The 22,316-nt window shown below is 39.8% G+C and overlaps 1 protein-coding gene across 2 annotated transcripts in view; it reads left to right on the forward strand.

The window, feature by feature from the left end:
- The window catches only part of SLC24A4 (solute carrier family 24 member 4), a 293,607-nt gene that overhangs the window by 182,110 nt on the left and 89,181 nt on the right, over positions 1-22,316 (forward strand). For both annotated transcript variants that reach the window (XM_043984988.1, XM_043984989.1), the window contains exons 3-8: positions 2,758-2,834; positions 9,772-9,846; positions 12,166-12,250; positions 15,239-15,342; positions 18,004-18,078; positions 20,769-20,794. In XM_043984988.1, coding sequence (XP_043840923.1) covers positions 2,758-2,834; positions 9,772-9,846; positions 12,166-12,250; positions 15,239-15,342; positions 18,004-18,078; positions 20,769-20,794 — 442 coding nt within the window. The remainder of the gene's footprint in view (positions 1-2,757; positions 2,835-9,771; positions 9,847-12,165; positions 12,251-15,238; positions 15,343-18,003; positions 18,079-20,768; positions 20,795-22,316) is intronic.

Consider the following 22,316-nt stretch of genomic DNA (forward strand, 5'->3'; position numbering starts at 1 on the left):
GCCTGTAAATGTTCCTGACTCCCCACAGACCCTCCAATGTCCAAGATTCTTTTCACTATATCCACACTGCAAGTGTTTGATAAACCAATGATTAGTTTTCACATTAAGTTGGAGGTTTATGAAAGTCTGAGAAACCTTGACTTTGATCAATTTAAATTCACATATCCCACACTGCTAAATTATTACTTACACATACACGCACACACGCACACACACTCTCTCTCCCAGCTGCAAGGAACGATGAAGAAAAATGCATCTCTCTCTCTCTCTCTCTCTCTCTCTCTCTCTCTCTCTCTCTCTCTCTCCCCCTCCCTCCCTCCCTCCATCCATCCCTCCCTCCCTTTCCCCCACCCATAACCCCTGAAAAGCAAATAAATTTTTCAATAGAATTCTATCCTTGAGCTGACGAAAGCAATTCTGATAGTTTCATTATAACATGAAAAGGGAGTGTATGTGTATATGCATATATATACACACACACATACAGATATATGTATATACATATACACATATCTACATATGTGTATATGTATAAGAATACAGATTGAGAAAGAGAAAGAGAGAGAGGGAGAGATTCCTTAAAAGACAGTGAATGGGGGGCAGCTAGATGGCGCAGTGAATAGAGCACCAGCCCTGAATTCAGGAGGACCTGAGTTCAAATCCAGCTTCAGACACTTGACACTTACTAGCTGTGTGACCCTGGCCAAGTCACTTAACCCCCTTTGCCCTGCCCCCCCCCAAAAAAGACAGTGAATGGGGGCGGGGATGGAAATTCATCAGAGGATCTGAGTTGGAGTTCTAGCTCTGTGACTGTGTTACTAAGTAGATGTCTTTTCTTGAAGCCTCAGTCTCTTCATCTGAAAAAACAGGAATGATAATCCCTGTGCTGTTTACCTCACATGGATGTTGTAAGGGTCAAATGAAATATAATGTTTGTGTAAATGTTTTGAGACCTGTAAAGTCCTAACACATGTACAGTTAAATTATTTCTTGTCATTTCAAGTAAGAACATTTTTTGGAAGTGGTGGTTATAGAATTTCCTGCTGCTTCTTGTTCCTTTTTTTTTTTTTGAAGGCTTACAGATGGCTTTTGGTTTTACTTCATGGTCGTTTATGGATAATGCACCCTTTCTCCCATCCACTCATCCAGTGAGCCTCCCTTTAAAATACAGAAAAGAAGTTTAGCAAAGCCAACTAGGACAGCAAGGACATCTAAGAGCATTTGCAACATTCCACACCAAGATTGCACCACCTCATTGTATTTCTTGTCTTCTCAAAGGGTGGGAAAGGGGCTGGAGGGTAGGAAAGAATTTGGAATGGAAGGAAGGAAGGAAGGAGAAAGAAAAAGAAAGAAAGGAAGGAAAGGAAACTCTAGTTAGAATCATATAGGACATGAGCAATGGAGAAAAAAATTGGAATAGTATTTACTTAAAAGTAAAAATAATAATTTGAGCCAAAAAAATTACAATAATGTATCCTGCGAAATTGAAAATGAATGAACTTCAGTAAAATAAATGAACTTTAAATTTTAAAAAAAAGAGTCCACTTCTTGACCAAAAAAAGGATAGAAGTGTATTTCCTCATCTCTTCTCAAAGGCTAAATTTGGTCATTATGGCTTCGTTTTAGTGTTCTTTTCACTTACAATATTGTAGTTACAGATATTGCCTCTCTTGTTCTGATTATTTCCCTCTGCCTCGGTTCAAACAAGTCTTGCCTTACTTCTCTGAATTCTTCATAGTCATTGTTTCATACAACACGGGACTATCCTATTACATCCATAATCCATGGTTCATTCAGTCATTACCTAACTGATAGGCACACACTTTTATGCTTCCAGGAAAAGCACTGCCATCAATATTTCTGCAAATATCACCTCCTTCTTTAGGTCTTTGACATCATGTTGTTTTCCAGAAGGGTTTTGTTGATTTATGACTCTATTTAAAATGTATTTGTCTGCCTGAATTTCCACAGCTTTGCACAAGAAAATAATCATGTATCTTTCATTGCCTTTTTTCTTCCTATTTCATGCAAAAGAACAGGAACCTCTTTGAGAAGCATCTTCCAGAATCCATTGTTACCAAAATGCTTAAAAAGGCACAAGGTGGTAGATGAACCTTGTGTATCTAATCACAGGACTAGAAATGACCCCCAGGGATTGCAATTAATTCTGAAACACCTTCATAAAAATACATTTTGAAATTAGATTCCCTAAAAGGCCTTGTACATCATAGGTACTTAATAAATATTTGAATGAACAAATTTTAAAGAAACTTTTGTATTTAAAGAAATATAGCAATGAATCTGCATTTTCAGCAAGTAGTGATCTCCTGATTTATCTCTTTTGGAAATCTGAGCTTTTTTGTTCATTCATTCATTGTATAAGCATTTATTAGGCACCTACTATGGTCCAAGACCCTAGAGGAAGATACAAAGAATATGACATTGATCCTGCCCTACAACCTTAAAGTGGGAGATAAGGCACTTACACAGTAGCCATAATTCAAAATAGATTATAAGAGCATCTAGTAACTTTCTATTGAGTTTCCCTTAAAGGAGATGTGCTTGTCATGTGAAACACTGTAATATGACCAAGTTACTGATCTTCAGAAAGATAAAGCAATCCACAGATACCTTTTGAATATCTGCCAAGCTTTGATCGCAATGATCAGACCACAATATACAATTATTTTTCAGACTTTAGATTGGTGGGGTTTGGGGTCCCTTATTCACAGTAAGTCCTCTTTTCCTCTCTTTCAGCAATCCATGAGTTCCCTACAGATTTGTTTTCCAATAAAGAACGGCAACATGGAGCAGTCTTGCTACACATTCTTGGAGTAAGTTAACTACTTTGGTTTTGGTCCTGCTGTTATGGGGATGGAAGGGCAAGGCGAGGGGAGGAAGGAATTTCATCTTCTTTTCTATGGGACACAGTGCAGGGCAAACACCCTACGATGGTCATTTCAAAACAGGGTTCATTGTTTAACACCTAAATTACACTGATAAGCCAATATTGAGGGTGCAGGGAGTTACAGAGTTGGATTGTCGATTGTCCATTTTGGACCATCCACAGCAGATTGTTTTTCGTCCTTTGTTCTCAAAGGGGACCAGTGACATCACAAGGGTAATGTCTTGACATGCTCATGAATTGGATTTAAGTGAGACAGAACTGCACAAAGTCATCAGCCTCATTTTCTTCTCTAGAGTCATCAAAGTCTTGTGGCAAGACAAGTCAAGACAACTGGAGATGCCTCAGGATGCAGTGGATAACCTTGGCCTTTCTAAATAAACCCAAACTAACTTCCTCTGACCATCTAGGGGCACCAATAGGGATGTGCCTAAGAAATGAAAACCCTTTAAAATTTTTAGCCTAAACAGAAGGAAACACAGACAAGCAAGACAGCTTTGAAAGTTATACGTTGAATTTATTATATATTTAAAAGAAAAAGCAAGCTCTACATAAAAGAGATGGACAATTTGATGCATAGCCCACTTTTTTTCATCTATTTTATTATGAAATGCTCATTTTATGTGGGGTTTGTCAAAGTCAGATTTTTTTTTTAAATCCTAAGCAAGCTAAAATAGTTTCAATAAGATAAGAGCATCACAGTTGCAAGGGACATTGGTCTGGTAAGAACACACACATAAAATATTCTAAAATTGAACTAAAAGGATTGGGGATTAGCCATTCTTTTTGTTCCAGCTGCATTAGTGAAGATAATCAGGAGTTAATTACATTTGTGGATACTGCTTGTATGCTTCAGAGGAACTATATGGTCCAATAGGAAGGGCACTGGACTTGGTATCAAGAGAAAAGTTCAAGGCCCAGCCCAGTTAAGCCTATCACTTTAAGCTAGCCATTTAATCTCTCTGAGCCTCCATTTCCTCATCTATAAAATGGGAGGATAATTATCCTTTTATAACCTGGCTCAAGTAATATAAATTGCAGTTCCCAGTCTCGCTAAAGCACTATGATCCACAACCTAACACTTTGTGTTCTATAGTCTAACATTGTATACTCTAGAGCTTCTTTTAATTCTGTGATTACTTTGACTTTTTTTTTCTTCCCTAGACTGACATGCATGAGTCCTCACTGACCTCAAGAAGTCCATAATAATATTTTGGTTTTTAGTGTCAAAGACTAATCATTCTGATCCTCAGTAATGATTTAATGTTGCTCCTAGATTGAAATGCAGATTTTTTTTTTTACTAGACTAGGATTTGAATGTACTTGGGAAAACAGCTGTATCTTGCTTTAGGCTATAATTCTATTCCTGAAAATGTGCAAGTAGGATGGATTTTTTAAAATTAAACCATCTTTTAGGTATACACATAGAATTCACTATTTAAAGGGGATCCTGTGGTGAATCCCTATTGTAACAAGTGGATCAGTAAATTTGCCACCAAACTTTCAGTTAAATCATATTACTCTTGCTTCATTTTCTTAAAATGAGTTCTACACAATGAATTTGAGCCTCCACATACAGAAAGGAAGCTGGAGATATGTGTGTGTTTGGGGGTAGAATGGGAAGTGGTGAATTTGGAGTCAAAAGACCTAGAAGTTAGGGAACAGCTAGGTGGCCCAGTGATACAGCACCAGCCCTGGATTCAGGAGAACCTGACTTCAAATCTGACCTCAGACACCTGACACTTACTAGCTGTGTGACCCTGGGCAAGTCACTTAACCCTCATTGTCCTGGGAGGGGTGGGGGGAAGAAAAATAAAAGACTTAGAAGCTAGTTCCAACTTGGCTACTGACTGGTTACATGATTGATCCAGTCACTCTACTCCTGTGGGCCTCAGTTTCTCCATCTATAAGATGAATTACTCAAGTTATCTGAACTATCACTAAGGGGAACCATTTACCTTTGATGTTCTGGGTTCTAAAATCCTCTGCCTATCTCAGTGGCCTTCTGCATCTACAACCCTTTCAGGCTTTAAGATCATTAATGGAGGATTTCTGAGAGGAAATTCTTTTTGTTGGCAAGAGAGATATTGGTAAGTAGTTGGTGATGGAAAAGTGAGGAGATAGGACAGATGTCATAATTACTGATTGTTAGACCTGAGCTAAACTACATAAGAGTCTCAGTACATAAGGGTAAAAGTTCATGAAATTGCAACTGAAAAGATAAAATAATCAAAGCTAATGCTATTCTGTGAAATCTATTTTGAATTCTTTTTGAGAGGCCTATCAATTAATAAGGGCAGTTACATGGTACAGTGGATAGAGCACCTGGCCCAGAGTCAGGAAGACCTGAGTTCAAATGCAGCCTCAGATACTAGCTGGGTAACCCTGGGCAAGTCACAACCCTATTTGCCTCGGTTTTCTCATCTGTAAAATGAGCTGGAGAAAGAAATGGCAAACCACTCCAGTGTCTTTGCCAAGAAAATTCCAAATAGGGTCATGAAGTGTCTGAAATGACTAAACAACAAGATCAGTTCATTATCTAATTGAGTTATATTTCTATTTTCAAGTGGTCTGAGACCTGCTAATTGCCCATCTTTCCACAGTGCATCTTAACCTGGTGCTGTGGGATATCTGTGGATAATCTCTGTACTGCTCAGTAGGGTCCAACGAACAAGGAAAAGATTCACTATCTCCTATTACAGCTTCAGTTTTATGTTAGGGGAAGTGGTGGTTTGTGGTCAAAAATATAGTTGAAGACCACAAAATCAACTTTCTCCCTGGCACTAAAATCTCTGATGCCATCCTCTCCTGTCAGCAAGATTGTCACATCCTCTCATTGTAGAAAGGAAAGCTCTATAGGGCCCAAGAGTTTCAAAAGAATGGATGATTTATTGAAAAGCAATGAAACGAGTTTCACAAGCCAGGAAGACAGCATAATACAGTGGCAAGATTGTTGGTTGTGATATCAAAGGTCATGAGTTCAAATCCCACATGTGATGGGACCTTGGGCAAAGTATTCCCTGGGATTTTATTTTCCCATACGTAAAATTAGGGGTTTGGAATATATGATTCCAGAAATCCCTTCTAGTTCTAATTCTGTGGTCCTGTGTTTATGGAAGGGTGCAAATGGGAACCTTCTGCTTTGCATGGGTGCTTCCCTCAAAGATTTCCCCAGGGAAAGAGCATCAAGCGGAAGTTGATTGTGTTATCTCTCAGACACAGAGTTTAAGGAATCCAGTAAACGGGTAGGCTGTTGATATATATTTTTAACAACCCACCTAGATTTAGTGAAATAGTATCTAGTGTGAGCAAAGGAAGGAAAAACAGCTGTGTTTTAAGTGCCAAGGGAATTGAATATGAAGCCAGAGCATATGGGTTGGAACCCTGTGCTATTTGACATCTGTGTGAATTGCTTCACCTCTAGGCTTCTCCTTTCTCCTTCGTAAAATGAGGAAGCCTTCCAGATGTTCTCTAAGGTCCCTTCCAGCTCTAACGCTTATGAGGGCTGGGGAGAGGCCCAGGATAGAGTGGTGGCACTGTCCTCAACCATTTCCCACTGCAATGTGTGGTGGATACTTATACCTTCAACACAGGTGTGCTTATTCAGGGTGTACTAGAATTGGAGGAATAAATAATGAGTAAATCTGCGGTCAGATCCTTCCTTGAGCTATGTCTCTCAAAATTATGCCAGCTGAGTTTATGATTACATGATGGTCACTAAGATCAGAGAATTTTAGAGTTGAAGCACATGTGTGCTGGTAAAATGTTTAACAACCAGCCCTTCCTCACCCTCTTCCAGAAAAAAAAAACCCAAAGGACGTACCTTTAGGATTAATTTGTATTATTTGCATTTTCTCCATCACGTTTTTAAGTCTAGACAACGTACAAAACAATAAATTAAGCCCTGATTTGAAGCACCTGCTGATTTCTTTGTTTTGTTTTGTTTTGTTTATGCGGGGCAATGGGGGTTAAGTGACTTGCCCAGGGTCACACAGCTAGTAAGTGTCAAGTGTCTGAGGCCAGATTTGAACTCAGGTACTACTGAATCCAGGGCCGGCGCTTTATCCACTGTGCCACCTACCTGCCCCACACCTGCTGATTTCTAAGGTGCAAATGCTCACAATGGAAATTTAACAATTGGCCTGGTCAACTCCAGCATACCCCTGATTAGGAGAGATCCACCAGTTTGTATAGCACTCACATGCCTTCTACTTCAAAACCACCAGAGATGTAGAACTCATCACCTCCCAAAGTATCCCATTCTCCTTGTGGACAGATTTTATTATTAGGAATGTTAGGCTGCCCCCTTGTAATTTCTACCCTTTATTTCCTGTTCTGCCTTTTGAGGCAGTGTGGGTACAGTGGAACACACATTAGATTTAGAGTCAGACTTTGTTGTATCCAACTCTTCATGGCTCAATTTGGGGTCTTCTCAGCCGAAATGCTGAAGTGGTTTGCCATTTCCTTCTCCAGCTGATTTTACAGATGAGGAAAATGAGGCAAACATGGTTAAGTGACTGGTCCAGGGTCACAGCTAATAAGTGTCTCAGGCCAGATTTGAAGTTGGGTCTTCCTGAGTCCAAACCTGGTGCTCTATCCAATATGCCACCTAGCTGTCCTGACTGCTCTTTAGGTGATTGATATTATAATGTTATATTGAGGAGCCAGTCTCTAGTGTCAGCAACAATTGGAGTGAACATTCATGTGGATAAAGGGTCACAAAAAGTTTGATCTAGGAAAGCCCTTATCAATCATTTAATCCAGGGGTTCTTAATCTTGGGTCCATGGAGTCTCATGGATATTTCCTGGGGTCATAAACATAGATGGGATGGGGGGAATGCATCTTTATTTTCATTAACATTTGGAATCTTGTATATTTTGATGTTATGCATTTCTATACATTATTCTGAGAAGGAGTCCATAGGATTCACCAGATTGCCGAAGGGATCGATGATGCAAAAAAGAAAGGTTAAGAACTTTTGGATAAAATTAATCCCTACCTTTAAAGACAGAGAAACTACAGCCCAGGAAGAAATCCCTTGCTCAAGGTCACGCAGCTAATTAATGTCAGAGCTGGGACAAGATCCCAGGGTCTCCTGGCTCCTGGGTTAGTGCTCTTTCCCCCTGTACCCCACTTCATCCCATTTACATATCTCCGAATACTTTAAACAAGGGAAACAATCAAATGTCACTTCAGAAGATATAAGTTCAATGTTGACTCTTAAAAACACAGAGACTCTTTGATGACCTGTGAAAACAATACTCTCCCTGAGCACATGGGAATGGGGCAGATCAGAATTTTGGAATCTTTTTTTTTTAAATCAACCAAAGCTTTTCCCTCCTCCCCTAAACATTTCCTTCCTGGCCCCCATTAAAGGTAGTTCCAGATCTCACTTTCTGTTGTAACAGTCTGATTGCTGGAATAGATGTTCCCTTCTCAAAGGATAGGGAAGTGTCATGTGAGAGGAAGCTATTCTGTTCTAATATTCAAGGATTACTGCCTCAAAAGGTTCTGTCCTTATTGTTTGTCCTTCATTCTCAGAGGACCATGACATCAGGGTGATGTCATGTCTTACACTGAATTGGATTTAAGTGATGGAGAGCTGTGTAAGGTCACCAACCCCACTCTCTCCTCCAGAGCCATCTAGGTCCAATGGCAAGATAAATATCAGGACGAATGGAGATAGCTCTGGATCTTTTAAGGCAATTGGGGTTAAGTGACTTGCCCAGGGTCACGCAACTATTAAATATCTGAGGTGAGATTTGAACTTAGGTCCTCCCAACTTCAGGGCCAGTGCTTTCTCCATTGTGCCACCTGGCTGCCCCTGGTTCTGTCCTAAGGATTCAGGAAGAAAGTGCTTAGAATTAAAGTTTAAATGGTTTTAGAAATAGTTGTGATTGATTTGTGCAAGTAAATTCAATAAACAATGATTGAGTTCCTACTATAAGCAAGTTAAGCACTAGTGATACAAGAACAAATTCCCTTTCTCCCCCTTCCTTTCATGTTCTGTAAGATCAGTTTCCCCAGGGCACCAAAGAGCTTCTATTCTTGGGAGAGACAATATTATTTCTCTACCAACATGGACAAGACAGTTTTGTCATCAATAAAACAGGTCAGTCAGTCAGTCAATAAACATTTAATGAGTGCTTAATATTCGCCAGGCACTGTGCAGCACTGTGAGTTGGGAATGTAACCAAAGGCAATGAGTGTCCCTGCCATTAAGAGATTCTCATTTTAATGAGGGAGACAACATTCACACAGTTACCTACGGAAAGGATAGATACGGGATTGACTAGAGGCAATCTCATTAGGGAGGCACTAACACTGGGGGTCTGGGAAAGGCCTCTTGCAGAAGATAGATTTTAAGCTGATTCTTGAATACTTGTACTTCCAACCTCGTAGGATTTTTAGGAGGAAAGAGCTTTTCAAACCTTCAAGCACTATACAAATCTGAGATCATGATGATGCTATTTATTAGCCTTTGAAGTGCCACTTAATTTTAACTCATGCTTAAAATGTGGGGGAACCTTTTCAAAGGAGAGAGCACCTTTGAAATGGAATAATCACTGGACTGAGGGTCAGAAGACCCAAGTTACAGGGCCATCTCTGCCACTTAGCATGTACTGTAGAGCATCACTTCACCTTTCAGCCTCAGTTTTCTCCTTTGTTTAAAAAAAAAAAAAGTAGGATTAATTGAGAAGTTCCCAAAGGCCCCTTCTCCTCTAACAGTCTTATTCTTATCTCTATTATAATCCATTTTCTTATTCACCTTCCACTTAGCTTCTGCCCCTAGTTACTTGGACATTAAGTTACTAATCACAATACATAAGTGATCAAGTCATTCCCCCCTCCTTTTCTTTTTCAGGCACTTTATATGTTCTATGCCTTGGCTATAGTGTGTGATGATTTCTTTGTTCCATCACTGGAAAAAATCTGTGAGGTAAGTGAAAAGACATTTTGAGTGGTTTGGTGAAATGGGGGGGGGGGCTGTTAGATATCAAATTTTAGAGGACAAAAGCATAGAAGACCATGACAAAATATTTATCACTTGGGGCAGCTAAGTGGCACAGTGTATAAAGCACTGGCCTTGGATTCAGGAGGACCTGAGTTCAAATCCGGCCTCAGCCACTTGGCACTTACTAGCTGTGTGACCTTGGGCAAGTCACTTAACCCTCATTGCCCTGCGCCAAAATATCTGTTTATTTATTTAATTATTTATCATTAATTTTGTCCAGTGATAATGAATGCATCCACATACTGCTCTTGTGCTATCTAGACAGCATGAAATTCCTCAGTCTGGAACTCAATGTGTTATTTTAGAATGTATTTTTTTCAAATTTTGAAGAACGGACGGAAATTCAATAGGTTGAGTAGGATTTGGGGAAGAAAAAGAGAGTAGGCATCCTAGCACTAAGAGACAGCATGCACAAAGACACAGAGGGTGGAAGAGCACAGAGCATGTAGGAAGAACAGCAAGTTCCCCAGAGTGGTTGAAACACAGGGTACGTGGAAGGGACTAACACACAGTAGGCCTAGAAGACAGAAAAACACAAAATTAGAAAGAGCCTTGAATGTCAGGCTTGGAAATTTCAACTCTACTTGGGAGGCAGTAGAAAGACATTGAAGGGTTTTGAGCTACACATGTGATATGTGTACCGTGCATTTCCACATCTATGTATAAGGAAGGTTACTCTGACAGGTCTTGGGAGTAAGGATTTGGGAGGGGAAGAAAGCTGCAGAGAGAATGGAAGCCTTTACTCTACCATTTCCTGGACCCCAAATGGTCTCTGTACACCACTAGAACAATAGAGTAGATGCCAGATTACAGGTTGCTCCCTCTAGACTAAGGAACTCTATCTAGTTCTTAAAAGAATAGGTATTTAAATGGGAAGACCTCCATGCACTGATGCAAAGCGAAGTGAGAAGAACTGGTAGACCATTGTGCACAGTAATAGCAATGTTGTAACGATGAGCAAATGGAAAAGACTTGGCTACTCTGATCAATACAATGATTCTAGATAATCCCAAAGGACTCATGATGAAAAATGCTACTTCCATAGAGAGAACGGATGAACTTTGAGTGCAAATTGAAATATAATTTTGTCACTCTATTTTTGCTGTGTTTTGCAATACAGCTAACACAGAGCTATGTTTTACATGATTTCACGTGTATAATTGATATATTGTTTGCATTCTCAGTGGGTGGGGGAGGGCTGGGAGGAAGGGAGAGAGAGAATCTGGAACTCAAAATTTAAAAAGAAAAGAATGTTAAAAAGAAAAAAACAATGTAATAGGGAAATATTTGACAAAATAAATTAAAATGGAAAACAAAACAAAAAATAGAATAGGTATTCAACAGAATGGGAAGGTGTCTTGCTAAATGGACCATAATATTGGTTTACCCTAACCCAATAAGGCCTCTAGCAAACCCATTGATTTTTCAGTACAAGAACCATTTTTTTAAACTGATAGACCCTAATGGGGGTATTAAGCTGTTGTTGTTTGTCCTTCATTCCCAAAGAGGACCGTGACATCAAGAGGTGATGTCATGACTTGCACTGAATAGTATTTAAGTGAGGGAGTACTGTAAAAGGTCACCAACCTCACTCTCTCCTCCACAGCCATCTGAGTCCCATGGTAAGATACATCAGGACTAGTGGAGATGGCCCCAGATGTTTAAGGCAATTGGGGTTAAATGATTTTCCCAAGCTCACACAGCTAGTAAGTGTCTGAGCTGAGATTTGAACTCAGTCCTCCTGACTCCAGGGCCAGTGCTCTATCCACTGTGCTACCTAGCTGCCACCAGAGGTAGTAAACAATTTCAAAGGCAAGGTATGCTAGAATAAGAAGTGACACAGTAGTATAATGTCAAAAGCACACTAGGCCAGGAGTCAGGAGGTATGGGTTCTGATCTTCACAGTGTAACTAACTTGCTATATGGCCTTGGACACAAGTAATTCCTTCTCTTTCCGTCCTAGTTTCCTCCTTGGTGAAATAAAGGGATTCAATGAAATGATCTCTTAAGATTCCTCCTAGTTCCAACATTCTATGACTAAACATTTACTTTAGGCCTCTGGAACCTATAATCCTGATGTGTGCTGGGTTTCCAGCTGATGCCAAGACCCAATAATTTAATTTCCTTCTTTCCTGGGCAGTCATTGTCCTGTGCTTTCCCACACTGTTTCTGAATGTCTCATCACAGGTCAGTCCCCTGGAAGTCTGATCCAGCTTAATGATCTTATGGGCATATTTGTTTCAGAAACTGCACCTGAGCGAAGATGTTGCTGGGGCCACATTTATGGCTGCGGGAAGCTCTACTCCAGAGCTCTTTGCTTCTGTCATAGGTAAGAAATCCACCCTCACCAGTATGTATGTACTAAATACAGTGATGCAAGAGCCCAGGAAGACCCAGCTTCTCTCAGCCTCAGTTTCATCATCTGAACCATGGAATTGATACTACTTTGCCCGCCTGCATCACAGAGTTGTTGTGAGAAAAGCACTCTGTAATCCCTAAAGTGCTGTAGAAAAGTGAGTTGTTATAGACAGCAGTCTGTGTGTGGTTTATAGTGCAGCCAACTAAAAGTAGAACAGGAAGGGGTGCTTAGGGAGATGGTGGGAGGCAAATGTGGTAGGAAGAATGCTGACCTTGGAGTGAGAAGATCTGGTTTCCAGTCCCGGCCCTGACATTCCCTAGCTACATCACCTTCAGCAAATGGTGATGGTGATAGTTGCTACCGTTAATGTAGCATTTACTATGTGCCACAAACTGTGCTGATGGCTTTAAGATTATTATCTTGATTTATTATTTGTTACTTTTATTATTTATTATTATTATTCATGTGATCTTCGCCATAACCCTGGAAGGTAGGTACTATTATCATTCCCATTTTAACAATGAGGAAACTGAAGCAAACATGGGTTTAAGTGATTTGCCCAGGGTCAGACATCCAGAAGTGCTTAAGGTTAGATTTGAACTCAGGACTGCCTGATTCCAGGCCCAGTGCTCTATTTACAAAGCCACTTTAACTTGGGATTCATGAACTTTTTTTAAAATTTCAATAACTATTTTAATAACAATAATAGCTAACATTAATATAGTATTTACTATGTGCCAAGCACTGTCATAAGTGCTTTGTGATTATTGTCTCATTTGATCCTCACCATAACCCTGGGAGGTAGGTGCTATTATTTCCAATTTATAGATGGAGAAACTGAGGCCGACAAATTAAGTGATAAAGCTAGTAAGAATCTGAGTCATATTTGAACTCAGGTCTTCCTGACTCCAAGCTCAGCATTCTATCTAGTAGGGAAAGGAATAAGCACCTATTATGGAATAATAGGAATAATACCTATTATGTGCCAGATATTTTATAAATATTATCTCATTTATCTCTACCACAACTCTGGGAGATAGGTACTCATCCCCATTTCACATATAGGAAAACTAGAGCAAATATGGTTTTAAGTGACTTCCCCAGAGTCACATAGTAACTACCTGAGGTCATATTTGAACTCAGGTCTCCTTGACTAAAGGCTGAGGGCTCTAACCACTGTGCTACCTGGCTTTCCCATAAAAGTAAGTCACTTTAACTTCTCAAAGTTCACAGTTTCCTCTTCCATATAGTAGAACTAATAAGGCCTGCCCTGCCTACCTCACTGACTTCTTATAAGGTTTGAATTCAATAAGGCATAAAATGGGATTTATAACCCTAAAGTACTTTATCATCTTCAGATGTTATCATAGGATCTCTTCCTTTGGAACAGAAGTTCTTAATTTGCGACCCACCAATTCCTCCAAGGCTCCATGGATAGATTTTAGGAGCTTCATGAACTTGTATGGAGAAAAAAAATTACATTTTTATTTTCACTTACCTATGGTTTTCTTTGTAATCCTTTGTCTTTAATGTATAAAACATTATTCTCAGAAGGGGTCAGTAGACTTCACCAGACTGCCAAAGAGATCCATGACACACACAAAAAAGTTAAGAACGACTGCTATAGAGCATCTTTTAAAATTTAATAGATTCTTGTCACTCTGAAATAGCTGAAGCAAAGACCTCTCTGAGGACAAAAGGGTGAGCTTGGTGACCTGTCAAGTCCATACCTATTCATGCCTGTTTTCCAAATTCTGCTCCTCATTCACGGTGCCAAACATTGATCATCCCTGACTCAGTTTTCTCATCTATAAAAATGAGGTGAAATATTACAGGTTATTATAAGCATAGTATGATGGTAGATAAGGACACTACCCCCCATATTCATAGTATTCCTTAGAAACAGGCAGTGGCCTAGTGGATAGAGCACTGGGGCTAGAATCAGGAAGACCACCCCAGTTGAAATCCATCCTCAGACACTCACTAGTTAATGAGACCTTGGGCAAGTCACTTAACTTTTGTTTGCTTCAGTTTCTGCACTGTAAAATGGGGGTATAATAGCATCAACCTCCTGGAGTTGCTGTGTGGCTCAAATGAGGTAATATTTATAAAGTACTTAGCACCGTGCCTATCACATAGCAGTTATTTTTTATTATTATTATTATTATTTATTATTATTATTATTATTATTATTATTATTATTTGGTGTCTTCTGACCTTACCTTGGAGTCATTGTTAAGAAGAGGGCTTTCTAAGGAGATTGGTTAAAAAAGAAAAATATGGTGGCCTGGTTGATGGTTCAATGGGATAACAGATGGGCAGCCCACATTCTTCCTTGGCATCCACACAATGTCAAGAGAACTGGAAGATTTCCTCTCCCCCCGCCCCCCCAATACATTGGGGTAAAGGAGAATCCCATTGTAAGGCTGTTGAAAACCAATGCTACAGCTTTTTGGGTCATGGTAAGGGATACACCTTACCATCACATAGAGAAACATGCATTTACTAATTCTGGGTTTGGTAAAACACAAAGCAGCCACACAATGCAAACAAATTCAGAAAGCCAGACAGCCTGGGTTCAAGTAGTGATTCCCTCACTCACTAGCTTGTGACATTGAGTAAATCTTTTTCTCTCTCTGGGTCTTAGATTCTTTCTTTCTGAAATGGAGGAGTTTGACGTGATAATCTCAAAGGTCCTTGTGAGCTCTGACATTCTTTGTTTTAAAGTCCCTTCCTTCTCTATTGCCCTATGATCTGAAATGTCTATCATCACTGGCCCTCCTTCACTGTTCTGAATAATCAGTGCCCATCCATTGGACATGCCACTGCTGGATGGACGTTGACAATGCACAGCATAGTTACAAGGGTGATAGAAAACACATGTGTTCCCACAACTCCTGGCACATAGAAGGAGATACAGGTAAGTATCTCATCTCTCTCTGTCTCTCTCTTTTTCAGGTGTATTCATCACACATGGAGATGTAGGGGTTGGTACTATCGTTGGCTCTGCTGTTTTCAACATTTTATGTATAATTGGAGTCTGTGGATTGTTTGCAGGACAGGTCAGTGATGGTCTACACTTCCTCCTGTTGACAGTTTGTATTTCATTAGGATTAGTTTATGAGTCCTTTAACCTTTGAGCTAAGGGTGCCATATTGGAAAGAGAATTTATTAAGAGTACAGAGACTGGGCAGCTAGGTGGTACAGTGGATAGAGCACCGGCCCTGGATTCAGGAGGACCTGAGTTCAAATCCAGCCTCAGACACTTAACACTTACTAGCTGTGTGACCCTGGGCAAGTTACTTAACCCCAATTGCCTTAAAAAAAAAAAAAAGAGTACAGAGACTTGGGGCAGCTAGGCAGTATAGTAGATAGAGTGCTGGGCCTGGAGTCAGGAAGACTCATTTTCCTGAACTCAAATCTGGCCTCAGACACTTAGTATATGTATGACCCTGGGCAAGTCACTTCCTCCTGTTTGCCTCAGTTTCCTCATCTGTAAAATGAGCTGGAGAAGAAAATGCCAAACCACTCCAGCATCTTTGCCAAGAAAATCCCAAAAAAGCTCACAAAGAGAAACAACTGAACAACAACAGACTTGCCTTCAGGACCTGGTTCTTCTACAAACTAGATGTATAAAATCCTTGTGTAATTTTTTCATCCCTCTAGACATCAGTTTCCTTAACCTGCAAAAAGTAGAGGGGGGAAGAGTGACTAGATTGGGTGACCTCCAAAGTCCTTTTACGGCTCTAATAGTCTAGGGTTCTTTGATCTCCCTTCAGATCTTCCTGAAAGAGAAACTTCTCTCCCTGTTGAAATCCTTATTCATTTTTAAAATTTAATTTTTTAAACTCTATGATTCCAGGGGGCAGTTAGGTGGCACAGTGGATAAAGCACCAGCCCTGGATTCAGAAGGGCCTGAGTTCAAATCTGGCCTTAGACACTTGACACTTACTAACTGTGTGACCCTGGGCAAGTCACTTAACCCTCATTGCCCCACCAAAAAAAATCTGTGATTCCTCTAGTGTGGGCATTCTTTCCCCTAATACCTATCACAAACATCTCCATAACTTAATAGAGGATTTCATGAATTTCTATGGCCAAAAAAAAAAGTCATCTATAACTCAAGCAACCATTTCAGTACTTGGGCTCTCATAAGTATCTTGAAATCCCCTGCATAAAGGGTAAGGATATTACTGGGATCCATCAGAGGGGACTCTGCAAAGTTAACTCTTCCTCCAGGGAGCCCTCATATATCACAGCTCAACTCTTCTCATGGCCAACATCTGAATATACTCCAGCTTGTCAATGCCCTTCCTAAAACATGGCCTCCCAAAATGAACACAGAAATCCATTTGGGATCTAGCCAAGATAGTACACATCAGGAATTTCCCCCTGGATGCTATAGTTCTGTTAATTCAGCTTAACATCACCTTTATCCTTTTGCCTACTGATTCGTATTGAGTTTACAATCTACTAGAGCAAGTCTTTTTCACATGAACTCCTTTCTAGCCATAACTCCCACATTAGGTACTTGTGAGGTTGATTTTTTTAATCTAAGTATAGAACTTATTATTAGTCCCATTAAGTATTAGCCCCATTAAATCCCATCGTTAGCTTCCTCTAAAAAAAAAATCCAACTGTATTGTATTATGTCATCCCATCCTTGTCCCTGTAAGTAGTATCTATGTAAGCAATGGATAACCACTATTTATAGCCATCCAGGGTTGAATAGCCTATTTTTAAATGCATTGGGACATATTTCCCTTAACTCTTTCCTACCCAATGGGATCCCAGATTGTGCTCACTCCTAACTACCCAGTTCTTTTTAGTGCATCTGAGCCATTGAGAAGGATACAAAAAAAAAAAAAAGAGAGAGATTTACAAAACAGGATTGTCCTTATTCATTCATTCAATAACATTTGAGTCTCTACTATCCTCTCCCAATTCAGTTAAATTCAACAAGCATTTGCTAAATGCTTACTTTGGCCAATACTCTATGTCTTATCCCCTCCAAGTGCCCGTATTAGGCACTTGGGATATAAATAAAAAAGGGTCCTTTCTATTCTGAATTAAAAGGATTGAGGTGAACTAGAGACATGTCCTATCTCCACCACTTACTAGCTGTATAATCCCAGGACAAGTCATTTAACCTCCCTTAATCCCAATTTCCCTCTGTCCTAAATTGAAGATGATGACATTTGTCCTATTAACCTCATCGAAATGCTGGGTAATGAAATGATTTATAGAAAGTGATTTGCAACTATAAAACAATAAAGAAATGCAAGCTATTGTCATTGTTATTCTGGGACAATCTACTCAGTGAATCTGTGAGAGGCCAGGGTAAGGCACAGGTGCCACACATGACAGATTGTTGAGATGGCAAACACATGGAGCTGGGAACACGCTTACCCCTGGAGCAATCTGCTTACTCTCCAGAGCTTGAGATTTAAATACTTAAAGAAATAGATGGCTTTTGTGAAAACCACTTATGAATATTACTCGGTTTCACTTCATTCCCCAAATAAAATTAAGAGAAAAGGCACGCTTTGAAGACTAGCAGCTAAGCTCATTTTGCTTCTTGTGAGAGGCAGGATTAAAATGGTATCAGTGAGACATGTGTTTTCCCCTGAATACTGGACCAGTTCTAATTATGCAAATAGGAACCTTTTAGTGCATCCTCTCCCTCACTCCTGTGAAGTAGCTAACCCCTCCTTGTTTTGTAGGTCGTCCATCTGACCTGGTGGGCAGTGTGCAGAGATTCTGTATACTACACCCTGTCTGTCATCGTTCTCATTGCGGTGAGTTTCTCCCCCTATTCTAAGCTTCACTTTCACCAGTGGCCTAAGATAACACTCTTTGTTAGTTAACAGTCTGACACTTGACCAGGATTTTCTTTAATATTTGAAGAGTGTGTGGTTGCATTGTTGTGAGTTCTCCCTTCACTAATGATGACAACAGTTCTTCTTAGTAGATGGGTTTGGAGACTGGCCATGATCCAAAAATCTATTATCCTTTCTGTACTCTCCAAATTTACCAGTGTTAGTTCTCAGATGATGGCCTACAGGGGCCCTACTCCCAGACTTTCCAGTTTGTTGTGAGACCTTCCAGAGATCTTGTGTGCCTTTGGTATAGCCTTCAAGAACCCAAGTTCACCTCCCTACCATCATGAGACCTAGCAAAAGGACTTTAGCAGAGTCCAAAGTCCTGGGTTTGAATCCTGGCTCTGCTATTTATTCCCAATATACTCCCTGGGTCTTTTCAAGTTGGTAAGAATTATGAGTTTATATTTGTCATACTTAGCTTTTGAGAACCCAGAACCAATGGGGGAGTTTAATTAGGTGATAGTTAAGATCCCTTTAGCTCTAAATCAAATGGTCCTTTGTAATAAAGCTTGGTAGGCCTGATTATAAACCATAATCCCAATGGCCCATTGCTATGGAGGCTACAGGAATAAGGAGCTGTCTATGCTCCTTGACAACAGGGACGTGCTAATCTCTGGCTTGTACTAGCTCAGCAACTGTGGCCCTAAAGTTATAATTTAGGCCCATACTAGTGAGAAAAGTAAGTGCTTCTAGGTATTTGTAGCATGGGAGTAGAAGATTTGAGGCTCTATTTGCTGTGAGGCACTGCCAGGAAGCCTAGTACCCCAAGCCTCCCAGAAATTTGAAATACACCAGCCAACTTTGAGAGAAGGGATGGGGCATTTTTCTCTTGGTGTTTTCCGAGGGTTCTTTGTTCTGTTCTGTTTTTGTCAATGGCACAACATAGTGGAAGGAGTCCTGGACTTGGGGTCAAAAGACTAAGGTTCTAGCTCTGACCCTGTGATTCTTTGTACGACCTTGGGAAAATCTTTAAATTACTCAGTGCCTCAGTTTGCTTATCTACAGAATGACCATGAAGATCCCTACGATGCTTTTAAAACCAACTCAACTAACTTTTCTTTTGTTGTTGTTGTTGGGTTTTTTTTATGAGATATTTTATTTTTTCCGTTACATGTAAAGATAGTTCTCAACTTTTGTTTATACATGCTTTACAATTTCAGATTTTTCTCCCTCCCTCCCCTCCCTCCCCCCTCCCCTAGACAGCAGGTAATCTGATATAGGTTATATCTATATATCTCTATACATATACATATAGATATATATATACACACACATATATATACACATAATAACATTAATCCTATTTCTGCATTAATCCTGTTACAAGAGAAAGAATCAGAGCAGTGATGCAAAACCTCAAAATAGAAAAAAAAAAAACAACAGCACCCAAAACAAAAGAGATAATATGGTTCAATCAGCATCTATACTCCACAGTTCTTTCTTTCTTTTTTTTTCCTTGGATTTGGAGATCCTCTTCTATCATGAGTTCCCTGGAACTCTTCTGTACCATTGCATTGGTGAGAAGAATATAGTCCATCACAGTAAGTCAACACTCAATGTTGATGATACTGTGTACAATTGTTGTTGTTTTTTAATATTTTTATTTTTTTAATATTTTTTCTTTGTATCCCCAGTGCTTTGCACATAGCAGGCACTTAATAACTGTTTATCATTGTTGATTTTTTTAAAAACCTCTGCTCAGGCTCAAATAAGAACAGTAGCTTTCTTGCTGACCACAGCAGATTTGTGAAGTCCAGTGATGTCCTAATCATTTATTTTGCATGTAAAATAATGTATGTAATCGGGCTACATTTTGCAAGTCTTACTGCTATCCCAAGTTTCTTGTAGGGTAGCTGCAGAGTTGGGAAATAATAATAGCTAATAATAATTGTTAACATTTATAGAGGGCAGTGTCTTCTCAAAGCATAGTCTAGGGATCCTGGGGTGTCCCTGGGACCCTTTCAAGAAATCTGTGAGGTTAAAACTATTCTCAGAATAATACTAAGATGTTTTCATTTCTAATAAGGTCAATGTCGATACACATAACCCACATAAATAAAAGCTCTTTGGAGGAGCTCACATCCCTGAGTAAATTTTAAAGGTGTCCTGAGCCCAGAAAGTTTGAGAACCATTGATAGGGAGCATGGTGGTTAGAATTCTAGGGGCTGAGTGAGAATGGACCAGATGATGTTCTGGGAAGTGCACAAAACGGCCAAACACAAACAGAACAAGTTATATGAGGCAGAAGGAGGCTGTACGATCCTCTAAGCTCTAACATTCTATATTCTATCCCTTACTGTGTGACTTTGAGCCTGCTACCTCCTGGGCCTCCATTTCTCCATCTGGAAAATGGAAGGAGTTGGATTAGATGCTCTCTTGAGGGCAGATAAGTTCTACCTCTCAGAGGAGAAGATGGGGACAAATTATCGCCAGTGACCCTTCCAGGGCCTGCCTTCTCTATTCTAACATGCTCGGCTCTAAGCTCCTTTCTAAATCTAACAGTCTACAAGTCTATAATTCCCCAGATGCTGTATAATCCACATCATCTTTTATTTTATGGCGAGTAATGAATGGATTTTATTTTCATCTGTTTCTTTGCCTTCCAGTTCATCTATGATGAGGAAATTGTGTGGTAAGTTTTTACAGTTTGTTTTCAGCTGTGGCATAGCCCTTCTCTGTGCTCCTCCTCTGCCAGTGTCTAGGAGCCCTTGTTAGCTCAATAAATCTCTTCGCTTTGATAAACAATATAAACTTAGCAAAATCCCCTCTGAAAATAAAAGCTGTGCTATGTTAAACAATCGTGGCTTTGTTCTTTTTTTTTTTTCCAAAATAGAAATCATTCTTTAACACTGGCTCCTTTTTTTAATGGGGCCTGGTACTATTCAGGGCACTATTCGGGGGCTTAAGAAATACTCTTAAGGGACAGCTAGGTGGCACAGTGGATAAAGTACCAGCCCTGGATTCAGGAGGACCTAAGTTCAAATCTGGCCTCAGACACTTGACACTTACTAGCTATGTGACCCTGGGCAAGTCACTTAACCCTCATTGCCCTGAAAAAAAAAAAGAAAATAAATACTCTAAGAAGACAATTCAGAATTTGTGCACTCTGCATGATAAAATTTTAGGAAGAATAGTAATTGGTCCAGCTGGCTAAGAAAACCAAGCTCTCCATCATAGAGTGCACTGTGGTATAATGGAAAAAGCACTAACCAGGAGGTCAAGATGATACTATCCTATGTTGACAATAAATAATAATAATAATAATAATAATAATAATAATAATAATAGCTAGCATTTATATAACACTTTACAAATACATTTCATCTTCACGATAGCTATGGGAAGTAGGTGCTATTATTATCCCCATTTTACAGATAAGGAATCTGAGGCAATACAAAGGTGAAGTGACTTGCCCAGGGTCACACAGCCCATTAGTGTCTGGAACTGGATTTAAACTCAGATCTTCCTGACTGAAGGTCCAGTGTTCAATCCACCACGTTACCTAACTGCTTTATATTAACATTTGAAGGTTTGCAAAACATTTTCCTCCGAACTCTGTGAGACAAGCAGGGCATCTTTTATTACTTCTGTTTTATGGATGAGGGAACTTAGGCCCGGAGATATTAATTTATTTTCCCAATATCACAAAGAAAGTAGATACTAGAGCTGGGAATTGAAACCAGATCTTCCAACTCTCAATCCAATGCCCTTTCCATTATATCATTTTGTCTCTTAAGACAAGACAAGTTGTAGACCTGTGTTGGCAGAAGGAGTCAACTCATCTGAACATTCCCCGTACCAGTGAAAATCATAGGCCCAGTGCCTGCTCCTACCATGTACCAGGCTCACATGCCTCACTATGGGGTGGAAGCGACTCTGGGTTCTTGAGGGCTATCAGAGACAGATAGATGCAGGTTCTGGTAGGTCACAGTGTGAGTCTCAGATCAGTCACTAATCAGCAGTGTGATCTTAAGCAAGCCACTTCAGACCTTTAAAATCATTGGTAAATGACCACTATGCTCTTTCCAGCTCTAACATCCTCTTATCTGTGTTAGCAAAGGAAAGGTTTTTGCCTTTTTCAGTGGTCTACTGTTAAGAGAACATAATCATAAGTCTGACCTAGCCAAGAAAGGGTATTTCTTGAAAGATAAATC

This window comes from Dromiciops gliroides, chromosome 2 (assembly GCF_019393635.1).
Source record: "Dromiciops gliroides isolate mDroGli1 chromosome 2, mDroGli1.pri, whole genome shotgun sequence".
NCBI lineage: Eukaryota > Metazoa > Chordata > Mammalia > Microbiotheria > Microbiotheriidae > Dromiciops > Dromiciops gliroides.